Raw genomic sequence first — 24,745 nt, 5'->3', positions numbered from 1 at the left:
AGAATTATCTTTATTTTTTAAAATGAAAAAGATAGAAATTGTGCTGACATAGAGGTTTTGATTAAATTACACTAATTTTCTTTGAGGTTCGATGAAATTAGACAAATATTCCTTACTTTTTTTTTACTCTTATACTAATTCCTCTTAATTTTTGAAAAAATATACTGACATCCTTTTTATGCATTACCATAAAATCTAAGACTAATTCGAATTAAACTACCAAAAATCGAGATTGAGAAACAAGCACGGATCGTGTTTTGAATAACTAAAAACAATTATAAACGTTAAGCTAACCGTAATTAAGCCTCATACAATCATCGCCTAAAGTGTCGTGCATGTGTGCTTCTCTCGCCTTCCATTAGATCTATCGTTGGAGTAAAATTCACTCAAAGATATAAATAGTAAATAATAGTATTTTTAAAAAAGGGTTGTAAGTTGTTGAATTTTTGCAGGATTGAACCATCCTAAAATTCGTCCCCCCCCCCCTCCTATGGGGCCAGATTATGCTTATCGTTTTCCTACGAAACTTGAGACTTTATTAATTTCTGCCGAAATTGTGGACTGTAAATTACAAGTAGCTAGAATTTGGTCGTGGTCAATTATCATTGATTAAAGGTATAACATTTTACAGGAAAAAGGGTGAGAAGATGGCCATGGTGGCAGGTTGACACAATTTGTTTGGTATTCCGTCTTAGTAGGAAATGCGTTAGGCACTCCTCAAAATTTCATGGCATGAAAAGTTAAAACAAAATCAAGTCAATCCACTTACTGACAATTTGGAATTTAGTATAGTGGAGTTTTAACTTTAACCACTATATGACATTTTTTAATTAATATCAAAGTATAGCAATCCTTAGCAACTTGAATTAAGGCGGAAAACACGTACATAAAAAACTAGTATTACGCATCGTGTAGAAGACTTCATCAATTTCTGCCCATTTGTGACATGACCCTGGTTCTTCTATGATACAAGTAAACTGTAATGCAGTAGAGAATGTGGACCGTCTGATTTCAAACGTAAATTGAATTTATCAAAATGATTTATGAATCACGAGATCTTATCAGATGATTCTCATCATTTGATTGTGTGAATGTGTATTTTTTTCGACTACAGAAAATTCGAAAAATCTTCACCTTATATTTGCTTTGAATTCTCAACATAAATTTATCATTACATAAGAAGATAGATATTTCTTACCCATAACACACTAAAAAAAAATGTAGTCTTCTTCTTCTATAGATAAAAAGTAATGAGCCTTGGCAGACATGTGGCATGGTCGCAATTAATTTCTCGTAAACGAGTCGTCCAGCCATGGTATTTAGTAATTAACCAACCACCCATTAAGGGTGTGGGCCTTCTCTGATTCTTCCATTATAAAACCTTGGTTCTTAGACACCGAATCCACTCACCTCCAAAACATATCTCCTTCTTTACTTAGTTCAACTCAACCCAAGGAGATAATTAATATGGCTCTGGGAAGAGGCAGTGCAGTGGTTCTACTACTTTGCTTCTTGGTGCTTCAGTCTGAGATGGCTCGTGCTGCCACTTATAGAGTTGGAGATTCTAGGGGTTGGACCTTTAACACCGTTACCTGGCCCCAAGGAAAACGCTTTAGGGCAGGTGACACACTTGGTTAGTATCTTTCACTATTCTATCTTTGTAAAAGATTTATTAGATAAATTCTTCTTATTCTTTTACTTTATCAATCTGAACCACCAACACATTTATACTTCAATTCTGAGTTTAATAAATAAATGGTCAAAATATAATTTTTTTTCTCGTGTTATTTTTTGGTTTTAGCTTAATCTTGGCTTACATGATAAAAGCCTATCTAATCTAAAGTGACATTTGACAATTTGAGAAGTGTCAGTATACTGACTAATTATATATGTATATATACACAAGTCTCTTGCATATGTGAAGAGTGTGTTAGTGAAATTAATATAAGTCTCTTAATTAAATACGTATAAGATATGTGGTGATACATTAATTAATTATTTGTGTATGGGGGTGGCAGCGTTCAATTATAGTCCTGGGGCTCACAATGTGGTGGCGGTGAGCAAGGCTGGGTATGATAGCTGCAAGACACCAAGAGGAGCCAAAGTGTATCGGTCAGGGAAGGATCAGATCAGACTTGCTAGGGGACAAAACTACTTCATCTGCAATTACGTTGGTCACTGCGAGTCTGGGATGAAAATTGCCATCAACGCTGCATGACTTTCTTCTCTACTCATACGCATCTATTCTAACGCAAACTGCACCCCTTTAGTGGGAATCAACTTGTCTCCTTTAAATAAATGGATAGATATAGGACGTGTGTGTTATTTAAGAAAAAGGGTAGCTATGTGTGCTCTCCTATGTATGTAACTTATTATCTATTGATGATTCAGAATAAATGTCGGCAGTATATCATATCTCTCAGAGCTTATCACGTTTAGTAAAATACAAATTAAATATTGCTTTGGCCACTTTCATTTTCATATACTACTAAAAAATAACCTAAATCATTTGGTAATATTTTAACGATTATAAATAATTATATCATTTTTTGGATATATTAGATAGAGAGTTTAAGTGTCATATATGGTTGATGTAAAAAAAAATTATAATCTCAATCAATTAAAATTAAATTTCATGACTTTTAAGATGATTATTATAAAAAATTAAAAACTTATCATATATAAAAACTTGTTATAATTAATAATATAAAAAAAAGTTTACACCATAAGGACTTCAATTAAATTGATCTATTAGAATTTATACTTATATAATTTTATCATATATTTTTTTTATAGGCTTAATGAACTTTAGTTTCTATAAAATAGGAGTTTTTGTTTTTAATTTTTTTTAATTTTAATTCTTGCAGGTAATATCTATTGTTAAGTGTAAAGGTGATGATGTTATCCTGATACCAAATCAACAAATAATAATGTCTTTCAAAGTATTATGTCATCATAATAATATCATTAATGACCAAAATTTAAAAAATGACATATATATTTGCATATACTCAAATATAACTATTTTCATACTACTTAATGATATCTCTTAAAAAATATTCTTTAATTAATTGAGATTTTATTTTTAATGACTCTTTTTTCTTTCTTGATATAAAGCTTCAATGAAGTGATGAAAAGTATTTTAAGATTTTTTTTCTAAATGTGATTAGTAGAATTGAATGATATTATCTAATCTTATTAATTAGTTTAAATATAATTAATTTTACTTATATTTAAGTTTAAATACTTTATATTTGAAACTTTTGTGGGCTAATAAATTAACCAACAAGCCCACCAATTCAACTCATTTAACTTGAAAGTTATATAAATCAAGTCACATAAACTCTCAATTAAACGGAGCACTGTTTTTCATACTCAAACCCACAAATTTTCAGATTTATACAATTAGCTTGTGAATTAAAGTCCGTATATCTAACTTCAATGATAACTAAATTAAAATCATTATGACTATAGGGCCGGGGTGTAATATTTTTGTCCCTAAATCAAAAGCATTATGACTCTGGCCCAATCCATGGCCTTGAGTCATCATTTTTTAGGCAGAAGTGCCCCAGCACTCTTCAACCACCCCATTACAATTGGCCAGCATCTTTGGCTATAAAACCATAATTCTTATTACAACAAGGTATCATTTTCTGCTTTATCAATCTTTGTTATTATAATATATTGCAATTAAAACCATGACCCTGGGAAGAGGTATATAGTGCAATTGTAGCACTGACGCTCTATCACTTTGAGATGGCTCATTCAGCCACCTACACAGTTGGCGATGCAAATGGTTGGACCTTTAACAATAACCCAGAATTAGAAATTTGGGCTAACGTTTGGGCTTATTTGTAACTTTATTTTCAGTTATGGACTTTGCTTGGGATCTAGAGAAGCTTAACTATTCTTTTATAATTTTAAATTTGAGATGTGATAGATGCAGGACTATTTATTCAATAATTTGCATAACATTAGTTTGTGTTTATCTTTCTCCATCATTATAATATGACATGTACTGATTAATGTGAGAGATAGACACGGAAAAAAAATATTATTATACAAATTGTTGTGTGAATTGTCATAGAAATAAAATTTATTTTTAAAATATAAAAGAATGAATTGAAATAAAAAAAAAATCACGGATTAAAATTATATTTTATCCAAATTATTTTGTGGAAATTATATATGGCTTATGATTCATTGTCCTAATTTTTTGGTGAATTCAATTTTCAATACTATATAGCGTATATTTGGATATGCAATACAATATTTTAACATTTATGGTGAAACAACTCTTTATTGGTTTCAATTTTTTCAATAACTCTCCACCATGAAATTTGGAGCTGAGATCGATTCAACAAATTATCCAAAAACGCTCATAGTTTTGGGCAGATTGTAAGTCTTCTAATGAGACAATTCTAAAGATAGGAACAACTCAAACCATGCAGGAATGTTGACATTGCATTTTTACCTATGTGATGCATTGTACTTGCAGTTTTCAACTACAGCCCCAGGGCTCAGAGTGTGGTGGATGCCAATGCTGGTTTCGAGCACGATTAAGATAGACGACTGCCTAGAGCCTCATATATATTTAAAGGAACATCAAATTTTTTATTTAGTCTATATAAATATTAAAATTTTATATGATATTATAATTTAATAATGAGCGTGAACTTGAAGAAATGTTTCTATTAAATATTGGATTGTAAAATGTTGTGCAAAGAAGGATAACATAAGTTATGAACATAAAAGAAAACAATAAAAATTAATTTTTTTCTAAAACATGATAATTCTCTAGACTGATCTTTGATGTTACAGGAAATTAGCCAAAAAAATTATGTTTTCATAATTATTGAAATATTATCCACTTTGATTTATATCTAATGCTTAACTAAATCTTATCCATTGGCCTAAAAAAAATCTTATCCAATGCAACACAAATATAGTTTTTGAATGCACATACCATGGAACTGCATCAATTCCCATCCGGGTATTACTATTCTTTATAGTTAGTGCTTAAAAATAAGAGTTTGTTTTAAAAGCAGTTAAATTTGTTGTTGGGAAGTGAAACAATTAACTTCATTAGGGATATTTGAATATTTAATATCAGATGGTAATTATCTTAAAACAAACTAATAGTAACTACAATATTATGAATAAGTCAAAGTTGTTCAAGTTATTTTAGGACTTTTATTTTAATATTCAATTTGCAACTGTTAATATTAATCCTCCTTATGTTTAGGAATAAGTTAAGGGATATTGGTGCAAAATTATCTATACCAAAAGCAGTGTTTTACTTATGTCAGCAAGGTAGATTAATTAATTTTTTTGTTTTTAAATAATTTTATATAAATTATTAATTATTTATGTTATCGTTAATAACAACTTTTGGAATAATATTAATTATTTATATTATCAGTACTTTAAATGATTTTGATTATAAACGAATTATTAATAAATTTTGCAAAAAAAAAAAATTCAAGACAAATAATATTTCAATAATTACGTGGACTTAATTTTTTTTTCCCAGACACAAAATCTAAAGACCAATCCTATCAATCAATTAATTAGGTAGTAGTACCTACCATATGTGACTACAAGGAATTAAGGAAGGTGTACATCTAATGTTAACATCCTTCCCTTACTCCTCACTAGCTATTACTTTTAAAAGCAACGATCCCTGGTTATTAAAGGATAACAACATAATAAAATAAATTAAGAATTATCTTCTGTGAATGATATTTGTTTTTTTATTGAAAAATTAAAATTAATTTAATTTATGATATTATTGAATGAGTAATTTAAAACTATTTTATCATAAACATATGTTTAATAAATGAATTTTAATATATTTAATATATATATATATATATATATATATTTGCACTAAACCAGAGATTATAGGTGAATGTCTCCTAAATCATTAGCCGTTCATAGTACATTATTAATGTTGGTTTAAGAAAAATTTTAGACACAGAGAACATTAAATACAATTTCTCCTGCTAGTAATGTTAAACAAATATTAATCGAATATAACTTCTTCCGCTAACTTATTGGATTTAAACTAATTTTAGTTTAAAAATATCATCCATAATAATTTTGAGTAAAATTATCTCTAGCAAATGGTATTGTGGTTTATACCATAAATAAATTAAAACGAATTTAATTTAAATTTATTTTGTAATATATTAAAATATAATTAATAAATTAATTTTTAACATATTAAATGATTAGATGTAAATTAATTTTTATTTTCCATCTTATGAAAAATCCTTGGTTGGTGGTGGTGGGTATGCATTTTGTAGATAAGTTAGGGCAGGAATTGTGATTCCATTTGAAAACACTACAACTCATAATGGTGGCCTCAAACACAGCATTGCAAAGTCTAAATTAATTATACCCTAATGCTTCTAGGAATCCAATGCTCCAACCGCTACAATGGGGTAATCCAGCAAAAAAACCTAAAATTCAGAAAGAAAAAAAATGCTACAATGGATGTCATCAAAATATTTCTGCCAGCTAGCCAATGGATTTTGAACAAGTGGAAGCGCACATGAAATTATCCTCAACACTTTAGGTTTAATTAGACTTGTAAAAAGGTGCAACTTACCATCAAGGTATCAAAGCCAAGACAAAAGTTTAGGACACTAACAAAAAGGGAAGTTAAATACTGAAAGTATTTACCTATTCACGTTCAAGTTCGAGTTTGGTGGTTGAGTTAAGTTAACACACTAACAAAATAAAATAATAGGTAATGATCAATAAATTACGCTTCAGAGTTAATATTGATTCCCACCCCCAAGATCCCCTTTTCTAGGAAAAATAAAATAAAAAACTAAGTACCTTTCAAAGCATGGTTATTTTCTTCATCGAGTATTCTTGCTTCCTTTTGTATACGCACAGCATTTTCATCAAAGAAAAGGGACGTGTTTCTGATAAGTAGGAATCTGCAAAATAAAAACCAATTAGACGACTGAGACATATATATAGATATAAGAAATTGCACAGTGCATATACACCCGAGACCAAAATTAAAGACAAACGTAAATATTTTGTATAACTCAATTAACATGTGCATGGTGCGGAAGAAGAGAATTGAGCCCACAAGGGGTTTCTCAGAGACAGATTCACAGAGCCCGTTTGGCCTACTGGCCACCTCCAACTGTCACCATTTAATATTAGTGGAGGTGGACAGAATGCCAAAATGGCTACGGAATAAGGCCTCCGAGAAACCCTAGAGGCTTTATAGGGCAAAGGAAATGGAAATTCGATCTGGCTGAGATTTGAAGAAGAGATCATGGCTAGCTAGGTTTTGACTAAGCAATGAGAGGAAGAAATAAGTTAATTTCTATGATGGGTTTTTAAATAAGAGTGGCTTTTGTAGAAAGAAGGAGCATAAGCGTGCATGGAGTTGTACTATCTATTGGAATATTTTGGCCCCTTGGGGGCTTCTGTTGTTTTCAAAGACTTTCAATCCCTTTGTTTTGTCTGTAGAAGTTTGCATATATATCTCTGCTTAGGGTTGTACATTTATGACAAGAATATCTGCTTCTCATTTGCAATAAGGACTTTTGTGCCCTGAGAGTGCTGCTAATTATCTTGCACATGGTTGAAGATAGTGAGGCTTTCTTTGACCATGGTTCTTAAGTTGCTATTTGCTTGCATTGTGATTTCACTATTCTTTTTGACTTGCTTCTAAAGGTGGATGCAAAATGGCTGGCCATGTCTCCCACTCAGTTTCTAATTATTTAATTTGTCAACTCACTGTTTATCAGTTTAACCTTTGGCATCTATTGTAGTGCATATTCCTAAAAGAAAACTGTATAGTTACATCGTCTACAACTACTAAATGGCTTGTTTGAATGATATTTGGTCAGTTTGGAGCCTGAACTTCTAGACATAATAAGCAAGTCTTAAGACTTAACGGTGGTTGGTATATTTCTGTCAAAAAAAAAAACAGTGGTTGGTATATAAAATAACCACACCATGGAAAGAACGCTCACATTCTCAAAAGATTACTTCGTATCATTAATTTACTGTTCCATAATTAAATTATTAGCAGTAAGTTTTTTCTTTCTTTCTTATTTTAAAAATTTCAAATAATCACTTTCTAGTTTCTATTACATAATCATTACACACTATAAAGGAGTGTAAAACATTCTCATTCGTACCAAATCATAAGCCTTTGCGTCTAATATTTTTATTTATTAAAAGGCAAAATAAGATTTTCACGTATGAACCCGCAACTGCAAGTAATCAAGCACAGTTGAGAAGATTATCTGTCTCAAATGTTATATGAAACCAAAAGAAATAAAGAATATAAATATAATCAATCAGAGTTTTGTTTATTAATTGGTTCCACATATCGAATGTAATTTTAAGAAATTAATAATTATAACGTATATTTCAAACCTGATTTCTTCCTTTCCATCGGTTTCCAAATAGGCTATATATGTATAGTAATCCGAGCTTCTGATGACTCGGTAGAAGTTTGTTCACAGGGATGATTGCTGTTATCTTCTGTTCGTGTGCTAGCTTTCCTCTCTTGGCTTTGTTGTATTGGTTTGATTTTGATATTGTGAGTGAATTTTTTTTATATTGTTACAATTATAAATCACTACTTTTAAAGTAATAACTACAAAAGTCAATAATTTTTAATTATTATATAGCAATCCATGATTAACTTATTCGAATTAAATTATTGTTGAATGGAATGCGCGAGATAGGTAGTTTTAGCAATTTGGTATGGTTGGGGAACAGCCTTTTGGATCTTTTTCCTGTTTGTGGCTTCCCTATTGCTTGAAACAACATTCAACGTTGTTCACTCTTTCTAAGGAAATCAGGGTTATAAATGGAACTATATATGCTATGTATTGAAACTTGAAAGTGTGACCCCAATGGAAGACAATAAAATGTACTAACAAATCTTGGTTCATTAAGTTGCTTCCCCACCCCGTGCCTTTTCTTTGCAATTGCAGGTCCCACATCCCATGGGAAAAGATGAGTGATGTTCCATTGCATTAAATTATTGCATTTCTTTTGAAGGCTGGTTTAAAGAGAGAGGTATCTTCCGTAAGCTTAATTAACTTCGTGAGTATGCTTCTTTTGTGTATGCAAATAGCTTTCACATACATCCATATGAGTATGCAAATTGAACTTTTTAGATTCTTTGTTGGGTTTAAGATTGTCTGATTGGCGTAGCCAACTGCATTCAATTGTCCAGTTGATTATTTCTGTTACAATTCTAGTTATTAGTTGCTTCTTTTTCAATATTGTTAGAGAAATGTTCTTAATCCTAAAACTTGCAATGTGCTACATTAGCATTAAATTATCATCAATTGTAACCATTTGTATTGGTTCCAGTTCTTGGCAGGGGATTGTGTTACGCCCTCAGCAACCAACGTAAGCATGAATCACTCACGAGTCACAACAAAAAGATTTTGTTGTTGTATTAGTTCAGTTGTCTCACTCAGATGATATTCTGAGGCCTAGCTAGGATTGAAAAAAAAATATAGATAAAAATTTGAACTTCCAAGGCAGAAAATTCTTTACATCATGTGTTAATGCTCGAGGACATCCTCATGTAATCAATGTTGTTAAAATGAATTAATGATTGTAACAAAGAGAATTTCAACAACAACAAAAAAAAATTGTAACAAAGAGAAGTTCTTCAATTGCATAATCGGCTAAGGTGTGATCCTTAAATTGAACCCGTATGTCAATGGGAGGAGCATCAGGACCCACCAGCTCTGAGGTATGGCTTTATAGGCTTTATTTGGTCGATTACATACAACCTGCTTGTCTTGATAGGAACAAGCTGTCTGATTCCTGCATTCAAGAAGAATAATCAGAAGAAATATCTTGTATAATTCTATGATGTGTTCCCATTTGGAGACTAAACCTACCTTGATCCACAGAATATCACAACAAAGTCTGCTTTTGAACAAGTTATTAGACTTGTTGGGTCATCAAGTGCAAAACTATATGCTGCAGGGCACACTTGTTTGAAGATCTTGGAGTAGTTTGAAGCCAAACATGTTGCAGGGTTTCCATAAGTCCCTCTGCAGCAATAATCATCAGTATTGAAGACATCACATGCACTCCGGCAAGCAATAACTTTGTCATTGTCCTTAGAAGCAAGCTCTGAAGGGCAGTTCTGCCTCAAATCTCCATCACAGCCAACAGTGCTGCAGTTCCCTGTGCCATTAATAGCTTTCACTACTATAGGCAAGTTGAAGCCATCCACAAGGCTAACATCATAGAAATCAGGTTCACCAAGGGTGAAGTCAGCACTTGTTGCTGGAGGGCTTCCAGGGCCAGTGCAGTTTATGCTGGTGCCACAGCCACCTGTTTTGCACTTTCCATTGCCGTTGTTGTCAAAGTCGCAGCCTGTTCTAGCCCATATCCTCCCACTCCATCCATCTGGAGCAGTATATACAGTTGTTTGTCCTGATTTCAATGCGAAGCCGTCGCCACTGTGGTTGTCACTGCGCGTTATGCCAGGCCATATTGTCTCCTTGCAGTAATTTACTAGAGTGAAAGTCTTATTGCTTCCACACAGTTCAGGTGCTGCCAACCAACACATCAAATTAGCAAGCATAAAAGTAAATTTCCATCTAAGAGAGCCAATTTGTTTGTTTTTTTTTTTTAATTTTAAAAAACTGAAGGAGCTCTTTGTTTTAAGAACTTAGAATTTGGTTCAAAACTCAATGGCGAGAATTTAGTATGCATGGCAATGGCAGTGGATTACTAGTTACCAAATTGTGTTAGTGATGAACCAAGAAAACTATTCAGTAGAAATATTTTTTTTAGTATATTAATCCAAATAGGAATATTGACAGTTGGGAATAGAGGAAACTCTACACACAGGACCAGTCTCATTTGTGCAAAACCCAAAAAAACATGTAGACTTTAAAAGACAAAACATGTTTTTTTTTTTGTTCTCTTATTAGAGTTGGAATTTTATCTCGGTAATCCACATAATAAAAATTTATATATATTGAAGGTCAACATAGGTTACTAGGTGAAACTTAAATTCCGAATAGAAAACAACACTAAAAACATTTAAGGAACTGTATCTAAGTTTTGTCCGGCTTTAAATAAAGCTTAAAAATGAATTACCTGAGGCAAAAATGACAATGAAGATGGAGGTGAGTTTCAGCAGTGCAATGTGTGGATTAGCCATCTGCTAATGCCCTCAGTCACTTTGTCTCTTAGTTATGTGACATTTGATGTGGTGTGAAGGGTTGTGTTATTTAAGAGTAAGATTGAAGAGGACAAAAGGAAGAATACGTGAGGAAGAGAGTTTGTGTACACTGACAGCCTAAACAAGCTTCCTTCCTTAATCAAGCAAAAAATACCTTGCTTGCCCGCTTATGTCACCCTGATATCCTAAAAAATCATATGTTCTGCACCTTTACGCACTTTTCACTGATCTTACAAGCCTTTCCTTTTTTTCTTTTCTTTTTTATTCTATTTTTCTCTTGTTTTATAAGAATCAAATTTGCAACGACGCTATTTATTCACCGAGATGTCTTATTATTTGTTGTAGAATTGAGAAAACGGAGGGAAAAGTTTTGTTTTGTTTTTTTTATGTAAATAAAGGGTTATTATGTTTTAAATCACTTACTTGGTCAGATAAAAATCGATTTTCAATCTCACATATGCTTTCCCTTTATTTTATTTTTTTGCTTTTCCTTTTTCAATTGTTTCGCTAAAATTATGGGAAAATAGTGTATACTGCAGAATCACAGAATAGACATGAAAAAGAAAACATTAAAAAATTACAATATTTAAAAAGTTGAATGTCCCTGATTTCATTAGCACAAACCTTGTCTAATGTCTTCCCTTGGTGATGCCTATCTTGGAAAGGAACTTTTCCAGTTGGAACTTAGAACATAGAATCTCAAAGCAAAGCATCCCAAAACTGTACACGCCATGGATCTATTTGTTTCCTTGGGCCATGACTCTATATGTGGTCCATTCTAAGGTTCCAAACCTTCAAAGTCCACAGAAAAATAAAAAATGCCTTATCACAAAGCTTGTACTGAACTTGGCAGGAGCGTTCCTTTTAGTGATTTTGATCTTTCTAAATTCCTCAAAAGGGAGTTTCTTTCTTCTCATACTTTGATGACTTTGACACTATATATCTTTTCATGGATTTTGTTGGAAAGAAACCATCTATGTCTTCCTTCCAAACTAGATCATAGCGATTGCAGAAGTTTAGATTAATGAGGTGTACTTCTTTCCAAATTTCCACTTGAAAAGTTTCATGTCTCCATATTCTTTCCTGTACTTGTTGATTTCATCTTGATCCCACCCTGATGTTTCTGATGCAGATTCTGTATGTTCAATTATAATGGGCATGTAACAAGTAACGACAAAGCAAAGTCTAATGTGTAAACTTCTTTGAAAATGATAGAGATCTCTCTCAAGGACTGTTCAAGAAACTTCCATTATTCTATTTCTTCTCTACAAATCTCAAGAGCCCATGAAAGACTGTAAAAAGAAAAAAAGAAAACACCATTATCAGCAATTGTGTTTAAGAGTAAAACAAAAAGAGCATCCCCGGCCTTGTTGGAGCTGTAAGGTTGCTAATGTGGAGATCAAGGAGATAATACTCAAGCCTAGCTCAAAGAATCTAAATAGTGAAATGAGAATTTGGTAAAAAAAATATATATAATGAGAATAAATATGGAATTTATTTATCAAAATAAATTAATAGCATTTTGATAGATAAAATAAAATTTTAAAAATAATTCATATAAAAAAAATTAATTATCAGTACAAATTAAAATAATGATAAAAAAATAGATTATTAATTGAAATTGATATTGATATGAAATTTAAATAAATAATATAATGATTATTTATTTATTTATTAATATATGATATAGATAGATATTGATTGGTATTGATTTTGATATGAAATTTAAATAAAAATATAATGATTGTTTTTATTTATTAATATGTAATTAATTAATTATTATCTTTTGAATCAATTAGTACTTAAGATAATATCAATAAAACTATTTTTCTTTTTATCGTAAACTTGAATTAAAAAAAAAAGACATTTTTTAGTAGAGAGTGACACGGGTGCTGATAGTCAGTCAATAATCATCTTTTATATAATATATATGATATAAATCTAATCATTATCTTCATAATCATAATCATAATAATTAAATTGTGTAATAATTTATATAAAATAATAATAGTGATACATTAAATAATTGAATGTAACTAAAAATTTAGTATATGATTTCTTTATACATAATTATCATATATGCACATATAAATATTGTTATTATTTTTAATTAAATAAATGATATATATCAATATAATGGACATAAATAAAAAATATTTTCATTTTTTATAATAATTTTAAAATTTGAAAAAAAGTTAAACATCTTTTTACTAGAGCGTTACATGTGTGCTGACTATGCATGGCAACAAGGACAGTTTTTGCTAACCCTGCCCTCATCCTTGAAAATCGACTAGGCAAGAAATTTGTCCCCCCACCCCCACCCCTTCCTGCCCTGTCCTCCAAATACACTTAAAATATCTTGTTAAAAATTTACCTAGAAACAACAGTAGTCATGACATACAAATCGACGGGACCATATATTGGTGCTTCAAGCCTTCAACTTTCTGCAGCAAAACATGACAAAGTATAATTTCTAAGAAAGTTCATCATATAATAACAAATCAGAACAGAACCTAAATCATGGAATTGGAAGATCAATAAAAAAAAAAAATTAAATCATCTCAAATAAGCCTAAAGTGCGATTCAGAGTTGAGACGGGAAAGTACTTGTGCGGTGGGCTGGTGGCGGCGTGCAAGTAGGGGGGCACGCGAGCATCGTCACGGCGAGAAGTGAGACGACGGTACCAGTGTGTGAATGGCGATACCAATGCAGTGTGTTGTGTGTGGTGGCAGTGTGCTATTGACGAACAATGGTGCGTGATCGTGAGAGGGAACAAGTGAAGTGAAGGTTTTGTGTCGTAAGTGAGTGGTGTGAGAGAGAAACTATACGAGAACTAAGAATCAAAATGAGAGTGAGAAGTGAAAATAGGATTTTCTTCTTATAATAGTTGTACGAGCAGAGCAGATATCAGCATTACCAAAATCACCCTTGCCCTCACCCCCAAATTTAAGATGTGGAGAAAATCTGAATCTAGTTAACTCGATTTTTTTCCTGTCAAAATCGAGAAGAATTCAGGCGAGTGCCCACAAATATGGATCCGGGTCAGGTTGCCATGCCTAGCTAGTGCAAACACACATAATTAACAACTATATCTTATACTGTATATAAATATATGATATAGATATAATCATAAACATTTGTATTATAATAATAATAATAATAAAAAGATTAAATTGTATAAACATTTACATAAAATAATAACAAAATAAAAATAATGCATTAAATAAATAAATGTAATTAAAATTTTAGTGTTTGATTTCTTTATACATAATTATTATAAATATACATTTAAATGTTGTTAATATTTTTAATTAAATAAATGATACATATCAATATATTTGTCATGAATCAAAAATATTTTCCTTCCTTTCTTATTATAGTTTAAAACTTTGAAAAAAAATGAGACATCCTTTTTATCATTGCATAACATATGTGTTTGCGCAATCAACAACTATGTTTTATATAATACTGCTGTAAATAATACTGGTGTAATATTCCATGTCTCTCATGGATCTTAGGTTTACAAATTTCTATATTATTAAATATTTTAATGTATTTGTTATGTCTTTTTATTTTAAATATATTTAGACATATGTCTTTCTGCAGTGGTGAATCCAAATTTTTTTTATTAACGAGGATAAGAAATAGTTTATAATATTATAACACAAAAAATATCACCAATAATCACAAAATATATAATATTATGACAAAAAAATTTAAAATACTTATTCTTTTACAAATTACAATTATCTTTTATGCATTTTCATACTTTGAAAATGTTTTATAATTTTTTTTATTATCAATACAATAAAAAATTAAAGAGATAAAAAAGTAAGATTAATACTAATTTATTTTCTTTTTTTATTTCTTATGGGGTAATCTCTATTTTTCTATGGAAGAATTTTTTTTATTATACATATACAAATATAAAAAAATTGTGGAGATAATTGTCTCCATATCCTATAACTTGGATCCACTAGTGTTTGCATATGTGCTTGTGTATGAGGATGCTGATGCTTACAAGTATACTCACGAGTCTGCTCTTAATACTATTTTAAAAAAAAATATTAAATGAGAAGATATGTTATGGATTAGTTTTATATCTAACAAGACACCAAAGATGTCTCTCTAGTCAATCAATTTCACATTCTAAATTAAATAATTAATACGGAAATTATTTAAAATGATGTTATCTCAAAAATTAACTTTAAATCCAAAATTAATTTCTCAGTACTTGTTGGATTTTCACGGATAAGAAAGAGTTCTTAGTGTAGAATGAAAAATATGAAAATTTACCTGAAATTAGGTTAAGATGTGTTTCAACATTGAAAGGCAGGCGCAGCAAATTATTGTTGTATTTTATGTACAGAAAATATTTAAAAAATATTGTGAGGATATGGTTTTCAAAATTCAAAATACCGATATAAAAAGTATGTCTTCCTCAAACTCCCGCTCCTTCTTCTTCTATCTCCATCTCCATCTCCAATCAAGAGAGAGAAAGAGAAAGGGATTTCAGCAATCCCATCCAGATCTTCCCATTTCCATCGTTAGGTAAGTTCTTCAATTCTCACTCCCTTCATTCTCTCCTCACACATCATTTCCTCTTTCATTCCTATCTATTGCTTAATTAAATCTTATCCTATGCAACGAAACCATATAGTTTTTGAATGCGCATATGCTGGGACTGCATAAATTTCCATCCGGGCATTTCTATTCTTTATAGTTAGTGCTTAAAAATAAGATTCTTTATAAGTGTTTAGCTTTTTTGTTACCATAGTTAATCTAGCGGCTAAAGTTGTAAAATTTACCGTTTAATCCATGTCTTGGATTTTCTGGATGTTTATTTTGAGATTGTTGTTTCAGATTTATGAACTCTTCCAAAACTGTGCTTGGTACATAACTGCGTAAAAGAATAATCTTTGTTGTTGTGTGTTGCTTTCGTTACCAAGATAAGACTTTTGCTGTTGTGCTTGTTTTCATCACTGCTTGGTGTTGATTTTGAAAGATGGTGTTAAATCTACGTACACATTTAACAATTATCTATTTGATTCTTCATTCTTGCTCCCAGCTATGGATTCTCTCCCTGATGCCATTCTCCAATGCATCTTGTCCCGAATCACTAATGCTCGTGACGTGTCATCTTGCAATTGTGTTTCCAAGCGATGGAAGGACTCCACCCCCTACGTCAGAACCCTCTACTTTCCTCGCAGCTCATTTGACACCCCTTCTTCTTCTTCTGAGGGTGCTGACAACATCATCAAAAGAATGGTGTCAAGAGTGGTGAAGTTAGAGGAGCTAATTGTGTATAACCCCTTTTCCTCTAATGGCCTTGCATCATGGCTCTCACTGGCCGGGCAAACTCTTCTTCAGCTCGAGCTCCGAATGGAAAACCTCGCCGACAATCAGGGCTTCCATGAAAGCCCTTCCAAATTGGACTATATTGGTGCTGCTAAGAATTTGGAGTCTCTGAAACTGTGGGGTGTGTTGATGGTTCGTTCCCCCAAATGGGATGTGTTTCCTAACCTCAGGAACCTCGAAATTATCGGTGCAAGGTTGGAGGACCCTGTGTTGAGTGTGGTGCTTTGCTCATGCCCGGTTCTCACCAGTTTGTTGCTGCTTGGATGTGAAGGGGTTAGATCGCTCTCTATCGAGTTGCCATGTTTGGAGCAGTGTAAGCTGGATTTTTATGGGAGGGGGGACTGTTCTCTCACTTTGACTTCCCCCAACATTGAGTCCCTTGAGGTACAAGGCTGTAGCTGGATTAGGGTCCCTGAAACCAAGCATTTGAGGAAACTTTCCATATCCAACAGTGCAGGTAGTTAACTCTACTTAAGTTTTTGGGATTCTTTGTTCATGACATGGTATGAGAGCCTTTGGGATTAAGTGCGTGTTTGGTTTGGTGCCACTAAAAAATGGATTCATGTTGCTTGAAGCTGGAAGAAGTAGCTTATGCTTGAAATTATGGACAGACGTACATATAAAACGCACAAGCAAACACACTAAGTGGTGTAGACAATAGATTTTGATCCTTGCTTTTTATTGACAGTTCAAGCCCAAGGGCTCTTCCTTGAGTGGTGTATTAATGAGAGAATATTTGGGAATGTTGGTTCATGACATTGTCCATCTCTTTTTGTGTCCTTGTTTTCAAGTAATCTCCAGAGTTTGTCTTTGGACAAAACTTAGATACATATTCATATATGTTTTTAGCATTTTATTTGATTTAGAATTAGAGTTTTATTTTGATAACCTATACCGATCTTTAATGCAAATTTTTATTACATGTATTATTGAGATGAAACACCAGTTTTGATTAGAGAATAATACCCAAAGCATTTATGCTTATCCCTTTTTTTTTTTTTCAGTTTAACTTACTTTCCTTTCAATTTATTTGCTTTCAGGGAGAGTGTATATGGTTGATTTTGGAAAACTTTCAGCTCTGGAGTATCTGTGTATGAGAGGAATCCAGTGGTGCTGGGATGCCATATGCAAAATGCTGAAATTGGCAAGTGAGGTGAAACACCTCTATATGAAGGTTGAATTCACTGGGGACTATGATGCACTTCAACCCTTTCCAGAGATTGATTTTGTTGACTTCTTCAACAGTCATCAAAAGCTACAAAAGTTTGACATTCATGGAGCCATGTTTGCAGCTCTTTGCCAGAAGAACAGTCTCAAACATGTAAGTTCATAATAATATTACCCTTCTGATTGAGGGTGTTGTTTAATATTTCAATTCATCTAATGAGGATATTTCACAGGTGGATTCAGGATTTGTGATTCCGTTTTTGGAGGAAGTGGTGATCACAGTGAGGTCACCTCTAAATGCTGAACAGAAAATGAGTACTCTTGAATCATTGCTCAAATACGGGAAAAGTCTTAAGAGAATGGTTATAAAGATTCTTGAGATGAAGAGCTGCCATAGTAGTGCTGATGATTTTTTTGACGAGATTTGCCGGTTCAGATATATGAATCATAGCATAGTTCGAATAGAATAAAGCTGAGAGGTTATTACTATTATTATTTCTTGATGCCTTCTTAGTTTCAGACACTTTTTCTATGGAGCTAATTATTTGTTAACATTTTCTCTGGTGTACGATTTTGTTGTATTGGTTTTGAACTTCACTGGAAAATTGACTCCCGTTTTAGTAAATTTGGAGAATAAATTTAGCATCCCTTTCATGATTCCAAAATATTGCAGTTGCTTTAAAGATCCTAATGATTTTCTTTTTTTATTTCTGTATAAAGGATTATGCATTATTATTACATTACACTATTTTCAATTATGGAAGCTAAGATGAACAGTTAACTGTTGATGTGAAATGTTGTACATGAATAGTGCATATTATATATTTTTTTTCTGTGCCAAAAAAAATATAGTAGCAGCTAGCAGGTAACGAGTTAAATATAAATCACTTTATTTCTTACGCTTCATTCACCTTTATTCTCCCCACCCCCCTATTATATTATTCATCATATTTCTTATTTCCTCTTTATTCTTTTCTTTTTATCTTAATTTTTTATATCTATATTACATATTTACATTTCATAAAGGATGCGAAAAAAGGACTCGCAATAAGCAAGGAGCTTATGGTGATTATTAAAGTTGTCTACGCATTCAGCATTCATTGTCTTTAATAAGAAAAATTAAATGAAATATGACAAATTAAAAATCCTGCTTGTTTTGTTTGGTGTTTCATATAAAGTGTTCATTTATTTTAAAATAAGATCAAATTAATTTTGAATTACTAAATTAATTAAATAGTGTTTTTAAATTAACTTGTATCATAACTTTTATAGTTTTATATTAAAATAAAATATAGACATGGTGTGAGAAATTAGCATAAAACACGGGCCCGTATAATTCGTGTCAAACAATGAATTGAATTGAATTGTATTGTATTGGATAGCATCCCATACAAATTGAACTTATTGAATGATCTTGCATTAATAAATATTATGAAAATGACATAGGCTTCCTTAGTTATATTTAAAAAATATAGATTCCTTTCAATTTTTTTTTATAAAAAAAGTAGGTTTAATTAATTTTTTGTTTCTCTGATTTATTATTGATTAAATGTAAATTTCGTTCTTATTTATTTTCAAATCCATAATTTAGTCTTCCTATGTGTTAATTGAGACATTTAATCTCTTACTTTAAAAATATATATTTTAATATTTTTATTTTTTAATTGAAATATTTTATTTCTCACTTGTTTTAAAATATGTGATTTTATTCATCATTTTTAGTTTTAGACTTGATTATGTACTTTTTTAATTCTTTTATTAATAAATTAAATTTATTAGCAATTAAATGATTTTAAAAAAATATTTGTTGTGTGGGATAAATAGACACACATAGGTTAATGCTTACAAATTATATAGATTAACATTTGAAATCCATCATTAACTAAAATTACAAATATTTTAAAAATGAAAGATAAAATATTTCAATTAAAAAATAAGACTAAAATCATCAACTTTTTAAAAATAAAGGATTAAATGCTTCAATTAAAAAATAAAAAGACTAAAATCACCAATTTTAAAAAATAAAATAAAATAACAAAAATTACATTTTAGCTTTTATTACGTAGGTGATTTGATTTTTTAGTTTTTTTTGTTCAATTTAATTCTTTAATTGTTAAAACTGATTCATTTTTTTTAAAATGCGTATTTTGTGGTGATTTTAAATCACTATAACGGTTTCAAATTGTCACAAAGTATGATTTCTTATAATTTAAACTAAAAAATCAAATTGAATTAAAAAAAATAAAGGATTGAATTAAATTTAAAAAATAAATCAAAGACTAAAAAACTAATTTAACCAAAAATGTATAATATAATGATTGAATGATAAGTTTAACCCTATGCTAAATAAAAATTAGTCAATTAGATACTTATGATGCAAAATATTCATTCAAGACAAATTTCTATTGATTAATATACTTTTTCTTAAATACTGATGTTCACATTTGGAGCGTAAATTTTGTTTACCTAACATTATTTAACTTTAGGTTAAAAAAAAAAAAAAGCAAGAAAAGAACCACACTATTTCAGAGAATCTTTTAATGATCAAATGAGATACAAATTGCCTTGGTATGAATTTGTAAGTTCCTAACGTTGTTCTTACATGCCTCGAAGTATTTCCCTGCCAACTTTAACATCTTAATGTTTTTTTAATTTTCTATTAAAATAGAGTTTACCAGACTTTTAGATTAACACCAAAAAATAAAAATTCTATCACGTTTTTTTTTTTTGTAACATGGTCAACAACTTTTCAACGAGTAACTAAATGCACACTACATGAAACAATCAATACTATGAAGAAGAAATGCTAGGAACTCACTCCCTAAACACAACCATGATTGAACACAATCCTCCTTAATGAATTTAATTTTATCCTACCCTGTAGTCCCCAACACAAAGATGGTAGCTAACAAGAACAAACAGGTATGAAGATCCACTTTTACCCAAGTATCATCATTCACTAAAATTCTTCCCCTTTTATCTGCAGATTTTCACATCCCAATCATACAGGACAATTCATTGTAATAATCATCTGTGGAAAAGAGATTTTGGAAACTCTACTTGTGGTATCAACAATTTCTGTCTACACTTGTAAATAGTGTTTCATGAAAATTCTTTTTAAGTTATTATATGTTTGCAGTATCACTAATCAAATTAAATTAACTAATCTATATAAGCTTCTTCTTCTGGAAGTACCGCTTCAAATACCACAATTGCAAACCAGAAACTGCAATGCACATAGCCAAGGACATAATGCTAAACCATGCCACTCTGCCATTTGTTTTTTCACTCACAATCCTCATCTCAGCTTCCCTGAAACCCAAAAACCAAAAATTAAACATATGAAAAGTTTTTTTAAAAAAAAATTGAAATAAACTATTTATAGGGGGAGATATTGATGTGATTGGAATTACCTGCCCTTAAGATAGAGCAAATTCTCATGGATGGCCTCTACTGCTCCCTCTAGCTTTCTCAGCTCAAGCTCAACTCCCTAGGTATCAATCACGTGTAGAGACAAAAATAAGCAAAGAGAAGCATTCAAGAGAAAAAGGTTTAGGTATAGATTTCAATTCAGTTTTGGATCATCTCATGTTCTTATGTTATGAGAGAGAAAGATGCAAAAGTAACTATAGTAATACACCATTATTTGTGTAGGGTCCATTAAACATTCTATAGTGTCTTTTCCACTCATAACTTGAGGGGAACATCAAATAAGGAACATGAGAGGTTCCAAATCTTTTCAATTCACACGCAATTACTAAATGATTTCAGCTCACAGTGCAAAACTACTTCAAGCAAACTACAAACCTAAGAAGCTCTTAAAAACTATTTTAAAACAGTGCCTGAACTCATTTCTTATTATACCTTGAGCAAATGTCAGCCCTTGATAGGTAAAACACTTAAGTTCTATCTACCTATAGTATAGGGAGATTCAAAATTATACATATCTCTTGGAAGTTTACCTCAATCTTCTCTTTTCTAGCAACTGAATCCCAATCCTTAGCTGCAATTCCAATTTTCCAATCAAGGTTTACATTAACCTCACCAACTCCTTGACTAGGGCTATCCACCCAGAAGCATGCAAGGTAGTTCCCAGCCTCTTGAGTTGTAAATGCAATACTACCATGTGTTGTGTTCTCCTTGTGATGAAGATTGTTTCCATACGGTGATGTCACCTAAAGTAAACAAATTACTATTAGAAACCAAGAGACAAGTAATAGACCTCTATAACAGCTGATATCAGAAGGTTGTCATTCAAGAGCCAACCAGAATTACATCTTGATAACACAAACACAAGCAAGTGTAAACAACAGAAATTAAACTATTAATACTCAGTAGAAATGCAAAATGTTTCCAAGTACATGTTTTTCACAATCACAACTATTCAACATTATTTCTGTTCGGACTTGAAATCTTGTATATGAATTATGAAGTTATCATGCAAGGGATCCATGCCCCAGGTAGCTGAGGTATTTGATAGAACATCAATTGATAAATTAGTGGTTTTTTATTACTGAGTGTCTGAATGACAGAATTCACACAATACGGCAAAGGGTTGCTGTTCCCCAGTCTTATGACTCCTATTGTATAGAGATTATTCTCTGTCCAAACTTACAGAACCACGGCACAGGTAACTCCCTACTACACCACACTACATACTTCAAACATGACAGTTATTGTTACACTTATATACCTAATGATACATAACTTCTCATGACAGTTATTATTGGTTCCCGTGAGTATTAAAACGTCTCCAACTCTGCCATCTTTGATCTTGACAACTACTCAACATAGCAAGAATACTACTCATGCTGTAAGACATTTCCACCATTATGTCTGCAAACCATATTTTAAGATGTTTTTGCCTAGCCATTACCACCACATCTACAGTGGCAAATTATTCAATGAGCTCAATGGCAATGAAATTGGACCTCCTGGCTCATGCTTGTAGACTGACCATCCAATTATAACCGACTCACCGTATCAGATCACGGTCTTGGGATTTAAAGAAAGAGCTCGTGGGTCTTGAACCCTCAGGTCCAATATGAAAAGATTCTAGATTATCCCCACGGATGACTAAGGCACCATTCCCTCGTCACATGTGAGGGAGGTACCATGCACGCCACTCCCCGAAATGGGGGAACCGTTAGAGAACACACTCTCATTAAATAGCTGTGATCCATCCGGGTTACACCAGGTCACACATAGTAGATGCTCACTAGGGTTTAGGACTCCCTGGCATGTGTGTTCTCTAGCGCCAACACCTAGACCATTCAGGCTCCACAAGCATATACCAACAAATTCCGATAAGTTTTAAGCAATAAAAATTACATTCACTGATAAATACATGTAAAAACAAAACAAAGTTATGAAAATTCATAGCATTATTATCACGCGAAATTTCATGACCAACATAAGATAATAGGATAACAAATTCCCAAAGATAAGACCTAAAACTAACATAGAAAAAACAAATTTCCACAACATGGTCTTCCAGCTAATCAGTTAAGAAAGCAGCAGCTCGGCAAAGTGTCAAAAACATATTTTTTACCTTTGAAATTACCAACACACACTCACACAGTAATTTCCCCAAAGCAAATCCAGGAGAAAACAAATCCGTCAACACGCAAATCAAGGAAGCAAACAGACGAATGAGTAATTGAAGAAGGAGGCAGTAGAGAAATCGCAAAAGGGTACCTTGACGGCGATGGTGAGGTTGTGGGCGTGATCACTGGGGATAACGACGTAGTCGGCCAAAACGACGACGTTGTGTTGGATTTCATCGGAGACGCACTTAGTGCCAGTGGTGGGTAACGTCAGCCAGATAGCAAGGGCGGAAGGAACCAAATTGGTCGAGAAGAAGAGGAGTAGTAGCAAGGTTAACATAGCTCTGTTCCCCATAGCAGCCTCTCTCTCTCTCTCTCTCTCTCTCTCTCTCTCTCTCTGTACACAACACAACACAAAAACTAACAATCTTTTTCTTTCTCTCTATGGGCTGCACTCTTTGGATCTTTATCTAGGTGGCCTTCTCTATGATTTCAGTTTTTTTTTTGTTTTTTTTATTTTACAGTACAACTTAACCTTTTTTTTATTCATTCTAACTTATTTATTAGCAAATGTTAAATAGTGTTATTGGGACATTAGTTAAGTAATTAAAGTAAAAATATTTTCAGTGGAATACTTAAAATCGTGCTTCTCATTATTTTTTAACACCTTTTTATGATTTTTATAATAATATATTCTTATTTTAATTCATTAACCAATATCTTTAGAACATCAGATATTCATATTCTTATTTATTTATCAATCTTAGCCTACTTAACTTATTTTTTACTCCATTGTTTTACGAATTGTCCTTATTTGATTAATTTTCAAAACTTTGATTATGAGCACAATTTGAAAATTCCAGTTTAACTAGTTTGTCTTGATTCCTATTTATTCATTTATACCTTGACTAATTTTTTTATTCCATTTGTTTTCTAAAGTTTTCCTATTGGACTAATTTCCAAAACTAGGATTATAAACAAAATTTGGAATATCCAATTTAACTTTTTCTTTCTTTCTTGATCCTTATTTATTTATTTATACCATTTTTTTTTCTATTTGACTAGTTTTTACTCCATTAATTTTCTAAAGTGTGCCTATTGGTCTAATTTTCAAAATTATGATTATAAACAAAATTTGAAAGAAAAATAAAGTATTGCAATGTAAAAAGGACCTATAACTATTTTTTTAGATAAAATTTAAGAAAAGAGGATAGTATTCCAATCCAAGACAGAAAAGTCCTCCCTCAAAGAACGCTTAAAAGAGTTCTTATAAATGTAAAAAAAGAAAAACATTTCCGCTCAGAGGGAATAATGTTCTAATCCAAGGAAGAAAAAAAAAAAGACTTTGTCTTGATCTACTAGACTAATCTCTTGGATAAGGAGAATAATTTTATTTCCCCTGTATAACCAAATAAATTATATCACTCCTTTTATATACTTATTATAATTCCATTCATGCTTTGAC

The 24,745-nt window shown here is 31.5% G+C and overlaps 4 protein-coding genes and 1 non-coding gene across 5 annotated transcripts; 2 read left to right on the top strand and 3 right to left on the bottom strand.

Annotated features, from left to right (window-relative positions):
• Nucleotides 1–1,404: 1,404 nt before the first annotated feature.
• On the top strand, nucleotides 1,405–2,412 carry LOC100305948 (uncharacterized). The gene is made up of 2 exons (NM_001248446.2): nucleotides 1,405–1,633; nucleotides 2,019–2,412. The coding sequence occupies exons 1-2, from the start codon at nucleotides 1,468–1,470 to the stop codon at nucleotides 2,216–2,218; spliced, it is 366 nt and encodes a 121-aa protein (NP_001235375.1). The 5' UTR covers nucleotides 1,405–1,467; the 3' UTR covers nucleotides 2,219–2,412.
• Nucleotides 2,413–7,132: 4,720 nt separating this feature from the next.
• MIR394F (microRNA MIR394f) lies at nucleotides 7,133–7,216 on the bottom strand. Its single transcript, NR_126692.1, has one exon. It is a non-coding gene; the product is annotated as a microRNA MIR394f (primary transcript).
• A 2,076-nt stretch (nucleotides 7,217–9,292) lies between these two features.
• On the bottom strand, nucleotides 9,293–11,343 carry LOC100790998 (pathogenesis-related thaumatin-like protein 3.5). The gene is made up of 3 exons (XM_003531257.5): nucleotides 11,125–11,343; nucleotides 9,909–10,572; nucleotides 9,293–9,831 (listed from the first exon to the last, which is right to left on the bottom strand). The coding sequence occupies exons 1-3, from the start codon at nucleotides 11,186–11,188 to the stop codon at nucleotides 9,690–9,692; spliced, it is 870 nt and encodes a 289-aa protein (XP_003531305.2). The 5' UTR covers nucleotides 11,189–11,343; the 3' UTR covers nucleotides 9,293–9,689.
• Nucleotides 11,344–15,651: 4,308 nt separating this feature from the next.
• On the top strand, nucleotides 15,652–18,399 carry LOC100790478 (F-box protein At1g10780). Its single transcript, XM_003531256.4, has 4 exons — nucleotides 15,652–15,760; nucleotides 16,278–17,024; nucleotides 17,608–17,888; nucleotides 17,968–18,399. The coding sequence occupies exons 2-4, from the start codon at nucleotides 16,280–16,282 to the stop codon at nucleotides 18,202–18,204; spliced, it is 1,263 nt and encodes a 420-aa protein (XP_003531304.1). The 5' UTR covers nucleotides 15,652–15,760; nucleotides 16,278–16,279; the 3' UTR covers nucleotides 18,205–18,399.
• Nucleotides 18,400–20,660: 2,261 nt separating this feature from the next.
• Nucleotides 20,661–23,721, bottom strand: LOC100305675 (emp24/gp25L/p24 family/GOLD family protein). Its single transcript, NM_001248192.2, has 4 exons — nucleotides 23,432–23,721; nucleotides 21,697–21,909; nucleotides 21,148–21,224; nucleotides 20,661–21,046 (listed from the first exon to the last, which is right to left on the bottom strand). The coding sequence occupies exons 1-4, from the start codon at nucleotides 23,633–23,635 to the stop codon at nucleotides 20,902–20,904; spliced, it is 639 nt and encodes a 212-aa protein (NP_001235121.1). The 5' UTR covers nucleotides 23,636–23,721; the 3' UTR covers nucleotides 20,661–20,901.
• Nucleotides 23,722–24,745: the final 1,024 nt, after the last annotated feature.

The sequence above is a fragment of the Glycine max genome, chromosome 8 (assembly GCF_000004515.6).
Source record: "Glycine max cultivar Williams 82 chromosome 8, Glycine_max_v4.0, whole genome shotgun sequence".
In the NCBI taxonomy this organism is placed as follows: domain Eukaryota; kingdom Viridiplantae; phylum Streptophyta; class Magnoliopsida; order Fabales; family Fabaceae; genus Glycine; species Glycine max.
The sequence above is the reverse complement of the archived record's forward strand: the minus strand, read 5'-3'. Positions and strand labels throughout refer to the sequence as shown.